Source organism: Aphelocoma coerulescens, chromosome 14, assembly GCF_041296385.1.
Source record: "Aphelocoma coerulescens isolate FSJ_1873_10779 chromosome 14, UR_Acoe_1.0, whole genome shotgun sequence".
Lineage (NCBI taxonomy): Eukaryota > Metazoa > Chordata > Aves > Passeriformes > Corvidae > Aphelocoma > Aphelocoma coerulescens.
In genome coordinates, this window is record NC_091028.1 from 2,054,595 (window position 1) to 2,065,220 (window position 10,626).

Below are 10,626 nucleotides of genomic sequence, written 5' to 3' on the forward strand. Positions count from 1 at the left end.
GGTGGAAGAGCATCACACAGCTGAGATTCCCCAGAGCCAAGTAACTCCCCCAAACATCCCACAGCCTCCCCCTAAACACCCTTAGGCAAGGTCCCAAATGAATGACCCCAAAAACACCCTGCCCCAACCATGGATGCCAGACTCCAAACCTGGGACCACCAGCACTTCTCCTTGGGCTCCTCAGGATGGATGAACCCTGATGTGAGAAACCCTAACGCAGATGTGCCAGGTGGGAAACCAGGGGTGAGGAGCTCCCAAAACACTCCCCAGCATTTAAGTTGCAAGAGAAAAGGTGTTTCCCAGTTGATATCAGGTCCCCGATCTGAACACAGATGACGAGGAACAACACCGTGGGAAACAAGAGGCTGCTCCAAATCCAGCAGGATGCAGGATAAGAATAACCCACAGGGACTTCCCAGGAATCCAAAATGAAACTCAAAATATCGAGCCATCCTGCAAAGCCAGTAACTTCCACCTCTAAGGTTCGGACTGGAAGCGTTTTCTCCCTGTTAAAAAATGTCCCTCCTCACTATCCTTGCACTGTACTCAAGACTGAACAAACAACTGGCCACATCTGGCTATTGAAAAATGGAGCTCCAAGCCATCCCAGGAAGGTAGAGCAGCCCTGGGCCCAGGCTGGTTCAATCCCCCGCCCAGGATTTTCAGGGTATTTTGAGTAAATCACTGAGGAAATTCCCCGGGGCGAGCCCCGGGCGCTCAGGGCAGGCTGGAAGGCGCCATACGGATGCAGTTCCAGCGGAGCAGATGCCTCCTTGATACGATCAACTCTTACCATCATCCCCCTGCCATCACCTCTTATCAACACCCCCGCTCCGAGGCACGGCTGCCCAGCAGCCCCGAGCTCTGCTAATGCCACGAACGCAGAAAACCCAACCAGCGACGGTGCCCTGGGCTCTTGCTGCAGTCCCTGCCTCTCAACCCCGCTCCCGGAGAAAACAGTGGAAGGACTCTGGCTGGAAGTGGAATTCACGGGACCCTCAGGGCCCCCTCCCCATTCCCACCCCAGCTGGGGGAGGTTACCTGCTGATGATGATGGCTCCCTTGTAAAGGACAGAGACCACGGGCATCCTGCCGGCGCTGGCAGCCCGGCCCTGCCAGGCACCAGCCACTCTGATTTGGCAGGAATCCGTTAAAGTGATGGGGGGGGAAAAAAGGGAGGAAAAAAAAAAAGAGGGAGGTCGGAGGGCATCACGTGGTGTCCCCGTATGCATGTTAATTCCACCCAACATTAACACAGATCGGCTCAAAACATCTCCAACTTTAGATTAAAGCTTACGCAAGCCGGAGCCAGCGCGACCCATCCCAGTGCCTTCCCAAAGCGGCGGGGCCGGAGCTCGGCCAGCCCCGAGCAGGGCTGGCCCCTCACCCTCATCCTCAGCACAACGCGGGAATTACTGGGATGCATCTCTGGGAATGGCCCCTCCAGGGATGAAGGGCAGCGCTCGGTGCGGGACGTGTGCGGTCACCGTCCCTAAAGGATTAAAATCCATAGCGAAGCTTTGGAAGCAGTAACAGGCTGCAGCACTCAGGGGGCTTAGGGCTGATGTGGATTTTTGTTTTCTTTTAGCATCTTTTCCAGCCCACAGTGTTTCCCTCTTCGTGCAGAGCGAAGTTTAGTTGTTCCCCTGTCTGCTGGGAGGTCAGAAACCTGAACTGCCTTTGAACAGCCTCTTCCATCCCTGTCTTGGTGCACATCAGCCAGCTGGAGAAGCAGCAGGACCCCTGTCTTGTAGGATGGGGGATGGAGGGGTGAAAAAAGATTAGCCAAGCTTTGCCAGTGAGTGGGAATGAACCTGGAACAACCCACCTCAGGGCTTGGCAGGAGCAGGGCTGAGATCTTGGGGGAAAAGATCTGGTGACCTTTTCTGAGGAGGGAAATGTATTCCCCTGCACCTGCAGGAGGACACAGGTCCTGCATCCCAACCAGCTCTGGGGGACATCTAAGGTCACAGGGAAGCTCTTGGCCCTGACTCCATCACCGGTGTCCTCCTCGTGCTGTTCCCACAGCATCTCCGCAGGCTCCTGGCCAGGCCCCATTAGTGGCCCTTGAACTCGTTAGTGGAGCACCGACTGCATCCGCTGTGGACGTGCCTGCCTGACACTGCAGCTCCTTGCCAGAGCATTCCTTGAGCCCTTTGCTGTTGGCTATCGCTGCTCCCATGTGTGAACAACTGATTTTATCAGCAGGAGCTTCCCCGATGGCCTCATGTGAAGCCTCACTGGGCAAGTGCAAGGTGCTTCAAAACAATGGCAGATTGGAGAAGTTCTCCTGCATTTTGTCTCTTTTTTTTTTTTTTAATTGCTTTCATTTGGAGACATTCAGATGACATATAAAATCTGAGTAGATTTCACCTTCAGGTGGCCAAAACTTTCCTAAAAATTAAATTATCTAGCTAAAAAAAATAAAATTTGGATAAGTAATGCCAGCTAGACAAACGTAGATGCATCTGGTGATACGTTGTGCATACCCCAGCACAGCAAGGTGTGCCCACACCTGGTTCATGCCCTGGTCAAGACTTTGGCCAAACCAGTCTAAGCACGAGGGGTGGTACCTGGGGCCATCTCCAAATCTGTTGGATGCTGCAGCCTTCAAGAGCCTCACAAACCTGCCCATCCCCTCAGCGACCCAACAGCAGGGAGATGCTCTTTCTCCTGCCATCCCACAGAAAATGACCAGGGCATGGAGAGCCAAAATTAAGGCAGGAGGTTCCAACACCTGATGACCACCAGCTCTGGCTCTCGGTGACTCGTTCAAGGCCAGCCAGGAGGTTTTGTGGCAGAACATGCACAGAAATTCAACGCTGGGGTGTGGAACCCTCCCTCTGTGCCTGTTCTACAGCAGGAGCTGTTCCACACCAGGGCACAGCTCCCTGTGGGGCAGGAGAGTCCTGGCACCATGCCCAGCTGGGGGTGACATTTCTGGGCACCCTCACTCAGCAGCCTCCTGCCTCTCACTCTCAGGATCACACTCCCCATCTTCTGATGCACCAATAACCATCCTGGTCAGAGGAGGAGACATTTCCATCCCACCACCAAAATACCGTGTGCAACCTTCCAAGATCCTTTGGGATTCTGCTAATCCATTGTCACACAATTACTCCTTTGATTCATGGGCCAGGGCCTTGGCTGGAATAAATCAGGGATGCTGAAGGGAAGGGATTGCACAAGCACCAGAGGCAACGGGATAAAGCTGAAGCACTGGCACAGGTTTTCCAGAGAAGCTGTAGCTGCCCCAACCCTGGAAATCTCCAAGGCCAGGTTGGACGGAGTCCATCCCCATGACAGGGAGTGGAATGAGATGATCTTTAAGGTCCCTTCCAACCAAAGCCATTCTGTCACTCTTTAGGGTCACTTCTCTGACCAGTTTCAGAGGGGCTGCAGGAAAACTCACTGGAGTCAGGCCAACCCAAAACTTGCACGTCTGCCTGTCAGGGAACAATTTCCACACTCAGGGTGATGCCATGATGATTTTTTGCCTTTTCTTTCATACCCCTTTTATATACCTTTTTATAGCTTTTTGTACTCTTAGTGGGTTTTAGCCTACATTCTTAGGCTTATTTTGTCAAGCCTAAGGAGAGTAAACATCTTAGAAGCTTCGTAGTTAGGGATCAGTGTGCCCCAGACCCCAAGGTCCTCTCCAGAACACATTCTGTAAACTAAGATAGATCCATTTAGGGGGAGGTTCCTTGGGGAGGGGGGCTCATTCCTCACTGGGGAATCTTTGATAGCTATGCTAATTAGTAACACCTATAATGATATACCAGCTCTTTTGGGGCTGTGCATGGCAGGGTGCATTTCGGTGCATTCCACCTGGGCACGTGCACCCAAAGATCCTTAAATACCAAGGTAAAATCCCTTTTCCCCTTCTAACCGTGTTTGACTCTTGATTTTAAGACCAGGAAAAGGCATCAAGAGTTAAACAGATGTTTAACCCTTGTTGTTGTTTGGGGCTCAACACCTTCAAGATGAAGTCCTTCACCTGCCCAGCCCTGGGATTCCTGGTCCTTCCCACAGGGTGGGATGTTGCAATAAACCACACGCTCGTCCACAAGGTGGTAAAAGAAATGAAAACCAAATCCAAGAGGCCCTCAGGGAAGAGGAGCAGTGCTCAGCTTCCAACTTTCTCTCCGAACACTCAGATCCTCAATTCCATCCTCTGAAACAGACACCGACCCTGGCAAAAGCATCAGACACTGCTGCTGCTCCTGTTCATTAGCGCCTCTCTTCTCAGAGGAAGCTCCAACAGAAACAATTCAGAAGATTTCCAGTGGTTTAAAACTTGGAATCACATTCAGGAAGGATTTATAAGCCCCCTAGGACCTGCCCGAGGGTCCCAGGCCCAGTTTGTATAAGCAGTGTTGAAGGCAAACATCCCACTGGCAAAGGGCCTGTGCTGTGTGCTCGAGATCCTCACGGAGCTGGGTCCCAGCTGAGCAACTCCGAGTTAATCCCGGATTCTTATCCCAGGGAACTGGTGGTGAGACTTCAGATTTTTAAATAAATGAGAGAATAGAAGGAGTATGAATCAAGAACATAGTAACCCCCCGGGGCTGGACAGCAGATAAACACATGCTTCACTTGTTTGTCCACTTTTTCATTGACTGCTAGAAAAATTAGTTTAAAACTCATTGAAAAATGATTTTTTTTTCCAATGGAAAAATTATTTTGGCTTGAAAAAAATATTTTTAATAGAAGTTGAGTGAAACCGTGTAAGTCAGCTTTACTTAACACTACCATTTATAAGCAGGGATAGGTGAAACTGTAAATGGAATCAAAATAAGTCTTGGAGCAGGGGCATAGAGTTCAAAATGCTGACAGCACAAGTCAGGTGCATTTCCAGTATATTTTTCTGAGAGATCATGAAGAGGAAAGTGTGGGAGAGTGAAACTGGGAGCGCTGGGGAGAGGCACAGAAACCACTGCCAAGAGGAAGCAATGGAGAAGGTGGTGGTGATGGATTTGGGGTTCGGAAGGAAAAGAGGGGAAGACAATGGCTGAAATGTGTACAACCAATGGTGAAGCTATGAGAAAAAATAACTCAGGCCTGCCCTTGTCCTTCCTACCTGGACAACAAGCAAACAGAGCTGGGGATAACTGCAGCACGAGAGGAGTGATGGCTTTAGTGTCACTGGGAGTGTTGGCATCACATGGTCGACATGTCCAGCAGAAAATGCAAAAAATCCCACGGGAAGACCTCAGTCAAGGCTCATCTCTCATGAAACACACTTCCATTTGAAACTGAGGGCTCAGTGAGTGCTCCCCCAGCCAAACAGCCCTTCCCAGCCTGGCTGCTCAGGTGGGGTGTCCGGGGTAGCCCAAAATGTTACTGTATTCCATAGCTGAGCCCAAAATTGCTGTCTTGAGCCAAGACATGGGGTCATCTCCAGGTCATGGTGAGGCTGTACAAGAAATGGAGCCCTCGGTCTCCTCAGTCATTCCAGCCCCAACATCGAGGGTAAAGCCAAGGAACCAGGAGTGGGGAGCAGCTGAGGCCAGGCATGGCAGAAGGATGAGAAGGGAAGGGAAGGGAAGGGAAGGGAAGGGAAGGGAAGGGAAGGGAAGGGAAGGGAAGGGAAGGGAAGGGAAGGGAAGGGAAGGGAAGGGAAGGGAAGGGAAGGGAAGGGAAGGGAAGGGAAGGGAAGGGAAGGGAAGGGAAGGGAAGGGAAGGGAAGGGAAGGGAAGGGAAGGGAAGGGAAGGGAAGGGAAGGGAAGGGAAGGGAAGGGAAGGGAAGGGAAGGGAAGGGAAGGGAAGGGAAGGGAAGGGAAGGGAAGGGAAGGGAAGGGAAGGGAAGGGAAGGGAAGGGAAGGGAAGGGAAGGGAAGGGAAGGGAAGGGAAGGGAAGGGAAGGGAAGGGAAGGGAAGGGAAGGCTGTGCTGACAGCAGCATCCCCGAGCCTGCAGGGAGCCTCTGTGCACGGCTGAGTGGAGGAACAGGGTCCAAGTAGGTTTGCGTGGGTGGGAATTAGAGGTGGAAAGATCCTGCCATGGAAGTGAGATCTGTCTGAGGCCTTTCAGCTCCGGAAAGTGGCATTAAGAAGGTTGGAGGTGGCAGGGCTCACCCGAGCAGGGCACTGGGTCACGGTCTCTGCCATCATTCCACTGACTCCAGGAGTGGCAGCAGGAGCCATGGGCTGCCCAGGCAGCAGCAGGAACATTGGATCATTATTGAGTGAGTTCATTTCATGACACAACAAAATTAGCGTAGGCAGCAGAGGCTTTTACATCTGATTAGAAAACGGAAAAATGCAACTGTGCTGCTTGCAGGATCAGCTACAAAGTGTTGGGGATAAATCAAAAAATCAATCAGCTGCTCTGGAGCTGGGAGGGAGCTGCCCACAGTCCCAGTGCTGCCCACGGTGTTCTCATAATAACACCCATGGAGTCACTTCAGATGAGCTCAGGAGATCAGAGATGTTCACAGACAAGTCTGAACAGAAGAGGGAACAAACAATCATGGAATACCAGGTTGGAAGGGACCTCAAGGAGCACCTGGTGCAACCTTCCTTGTCAAAAACGTGGTCTTAGACGAGACAGCCCGGCACGCTGCCCAGCTGGGTATCCAGCATTGAGGGATGCACCACTTCCCTGGGGAGGTGATTCCAAAGGCTGATTGCTCCCATTATGAAAAGTTTTCCTCTCGTGTCCAGCTGGAACCACCCCAGGAGTAACTTGCACTCAAAGGAAACCACAGTGCCAAAATTCCTGGTGAAGGAAGCAGGCAGGTCCTACAGGGAGCACTCAGGGATGGGCAATCCCGCGCTGCCATCGCAGCCCTGGGCTCAGCATCTCCCCTGGAACCCACCTGCAGGTGGGCAGAGGGTGGCAGCAGGTGAAGCCAGCCCTGGCTGGGTGACACTGCTCCTCCAAGCCCATGGTCCTCGTCCCCATGAGCAGGGCTGCCAACCATGCCACATCCCTGTGCCCACACCCTATGGGCCCTTTCCTCCTCCCCGGGACCATGTGGACCCCAGTACTCCTTCAACCCCTTCCTCTCACCCCCTGCAGCTGCAGAGGTCACAGGTCACTCCTGGGGAGTGCTTCCCCCTCCCCACTCCTTCTGCTGGTGGGTCACCTCTCACTCCCACCTGAGCCAGGCTGCAGGTGGAGAGGTGAGGAGTATTTGGTGCCAGGGCAGTTTTCTGATGCTTGTTCCCTCCTTCTGCTGGAGGAAGGTGTGTGCACCTGAGGCTGATGCATATTCTCACTCCTCAGGGAGGAAGGTCCCTTCTCCCAGGACATCTGCCACCAAGACCTCGGGCAGGTGGAGGTGCCACCCCTCACTGCTGGCCAGGCTTTTCTGTTCTTCAACCCCTTTTATCACCCTCCTCTAAACTTAATCCCTATTTTCCAACATCCTTCTCAGCCAGTGGATTTCTTCAGCATGAGGGATTCATCCCAATGAACCTTTGCTGTCTGAAAATCAGGTTTCTGCTGCCCTTCACCTTCACCCCCAGGCAGAGAGGGGCTTGCAGAAGGAAGCCGATGCCACCTGACAATTATGCATCAAGTCAACAGTGGTGGAGCATTTTCTGGAGGTTCTTCTTGCTCAGGGAGAAGATGGTCAGTCCATGGGCACCTGCCTGGCAGAGCTGCTCCTGGAGACTGCTGGAGCTTGGAGAGGTTAAACCATGACAAGGCCTTTTCCCACGGACATCAACACACAGCTCTTTCCGTGCTGTTCCAGAAGGTTTTGGTTGGGGAAAAGGCAGAAAGAACCTCTTCAATTAGCCTGTCTTGCAGTAATTAGGAGAGACTGTTTAAGGTAGAAGGGAGGTAAGGCTTGGTCTGCCAGAAGTTTTTAGGAAAGGCGTTTATGTGAGAGCCGGGCCAAGCTGAACATCCCTCAACATCTGCTCCAGCCCAACCCTTGGATGTACCCACTGAGATGGGGATTAACACAAACACAGTCACATGGGAAAGCTCAAACAGGCACCTTCATTTTCACCCCAGCAGCTCCAAGGTGTGCTAACATGTTTTCCACAGGGAAGCCTTCCTCCTTCCTCCACCTCCTCACCTTCCCATAGGGTGGGTGAGGCCTGCTTGGGGCCTGGTCCTGTGGCCCCAGTTAGGGTGTCAACTACTGTGAAGGGTTAACAGGATTATAAATCTCCCTGCCTGCCTAAATCCCCTGGGCTGTGGGATTGGGCTGGTTATAAACTTATTAACAAGGGCTGGTGGGGGCTGCAGGACCTGCTCAGCCGGCCTGGCCACCCTCTGTCCACCCCGCACTGACGGGAGAAAACCTGAGAACCACGGCAGGAAATTCACCCAAGTGAATCCATAAAAACAGAGATGGAAAGAGAGAGGTGAGGGAAATGGCTGGGTAGGGAAAGATGGGAAAACCACATATTTTGGGAAAGATGTCAGAACATGTTGCTGAACCAGGAGCACAGCTCTTGGGAAGAGCTTTGAGCCATCCTTGAGCTGCGAACATCCCCGTGCTCCAACCCAGACCCTGGCACAAGCCATAAACAGGCAGCAATAACAATTCCAAGAGGATTGGTGGAAGTGCCAGGCCAGCCTTGCACCCGGCCACGCCTGGTGAGGCGCTGACAGCGGATCCAAACCCACCTGGAGCACACAGAGCGTGGTCCAGCCACGAGACCTGGCACGAAGGTGCCACCGATGCTGTTTTATTTCCTGCTGGCCCTGGCAAAGCTCCTGTGCAGAATCCACCGCTGCAGAACTTGCCTAGAGCTTCCAGCAGCCGCTCTCCGGGAGAGCCCCGTGGGGTCACACCGGCATCACCATCGCGAGAAACCGGGAATGAGGGATGAGCCGCTGCTCCAGCCGCAGCAGTCACCACCCCCGCCCTGATGCTGCCGGCTGAGGTTCTGCTGACGGCTCGTGTTTATTTATTAAATTCCTATTTCAAACTCCAAAATTAATCTTTTAATCAGCGGCAGGGCGGGGTCATCCTTATCGGAGTGCCGGGGAGGTGTTATCTCCCCGCCATCTGCTCGCCACCCTCCGCCGCGTCCCGACGGAGCCGGCAGACAGCCGGACACCAGCCAGCACATCTGGCAGCCGTCACACGTGGGGGACAGTCCCCCTGACCACCCCTCTCCTTCCCAACCAAACACAGCCTCGTGGACAAAGCTGAGGGAGGCTTCGACCCAGAATTCCAGGATATGAGCACATTTGTGAGGTAGAAAACGGGGTTTGAGCATTTTTGCCTCGCAGGGGCAGGGCAGCAGGGCTTAGCAGCCCCGTGGAGCCAGGGATGCCCAGGGGACCCCAGTGAGGTGACAGCGCTGCTCCCACACACACGCCACGGCCCCACAACAGCAGCACCCACCCCACGCGGTCACGCCTGTCCTGCACCACCTCCTTCCGACCGGCGACTGATTCTGCCTTTTCTGCACCCAAAAGCAGCAGGGCAGCATCAACACAGCAACTCAAGGCACCCTCTCGGTCGCAGTCACCCCGGGGTGCTGCCCTCGCCCTCCTGCCTGCACACCCCCAGCCCTCGCTCCAATGACCTACTTCAGCCGGAGACGGATCATGTCCCAGCAGCGGCAGGGATCACGGTCCCTGCTGGCTTCAGGATGCCCTGGGCTCTTGGTCTCGGCTGGGGAGAAACTCAGGTCTTGCCAGCCCAAGAAAGCCTCCGCCACACCCCGAAGTGGCCCGGAGATCCCCCCGGGGCCCACGCCGGCTCTGGCTCCGGCCCACTGACCCCCAGTTAATCGGCTAAAGCCGCACGCTCTGAACCCTGGCCCCGGGCAGAGCCGCGCTCCCGCCGGCCCTCTCTGCCCTACATAGACATCTGCAGCGCCCGCCGTCACCTCCCGTCCCCTCCGCCGCCTTCCCCGCACCCACCGGGGCCCTGCTCCGCACCCGCCCCGCTCCCCGGGCAGCGGCACGGCGGGACGGGGCCTTCCGGGGAGGTTTTGTCAAAGGGCAGACAAAGCACCAAAACTGCAGCAGGAGCACCCACAACTGCTCGCAGAGGCTGTAGGTGCTTCTCCAGTTGCTGCCTGGAAAATAAATCCCCTTTCCCACCCCTGGCCGATACCGGCCTCAGCTGTGCGCTGCCCCTGGAGGTTGCTGTGGGACCCCCATCAGACCCTGCCCCCCACTGAGGGGCCACCAAAATGAATCAAACCCCGCCAAAAGCCGCGGGGTCACCGAGCGCATCCTCCCGAACGCCATCCATCCCTGGAGAACGGATCCCAGGCTCCGAGGGATGCCCGTGTCCCTCCCGGTGCGGCGGCATCCCGGCCCGCTTACCAGTAAATGAGGGACAGCCCATCGAAGCGCTCCAGGGCTCGGCCAGGGGGCTGCAGGTAGGACATCATCTGGGACCGCCGGTCCCCCCTCAGGGCTGCCTGCTGCCCGGGGCCATGGGCTCGGGGTGCCAGCGGCTGGCAGGGCTGCCCGGCACGGCTCCCTGGCACGGCTCCCCGCCGCAGCGGCTGCAGCTAATCCCGGGCGGGCAAGCATGTGATCGCCCCTCTGCCGGCCCCCCAGCTAAACCCTGCCGGGGGCTGCGGGGCCGCGGGCCCTGCGGTGCGCCTGATTCCAACCAGCGGGGCCGAGCCACCCCTGGGCTGGGAGCCACGGCCACCACGGGACCCCCACGGCAGCCAGCAAAGCGTCCCACC

The 10,626-nt window shown here is 55.2% G+C and overlaps 1 protein-coding gene across 1 annotated transcript in view; it reads right to left on the reverse strand.

Annotated features, from left to right (window-relative positions):
- LOC138118737 (syntaxin-binding protein 4-like) overlaps positions 1–10,320 on the reverse strand; it is a 47,952-nt gene extending 37,632 nt beyond the window's left edge. The window contains exon 1 of the mRNA XM_069029917.1: positions 10,253–10,320. Coding sequence (XP_068886018.1) covers positions 10,253–10,320 — 68 coding nt within the window. The remainder of the gene's footprint in view (positions 1–10,252) is intronic.
- Between the last annotated feature and the right edge of the window lie 306 nt (positions 10,321–10,626).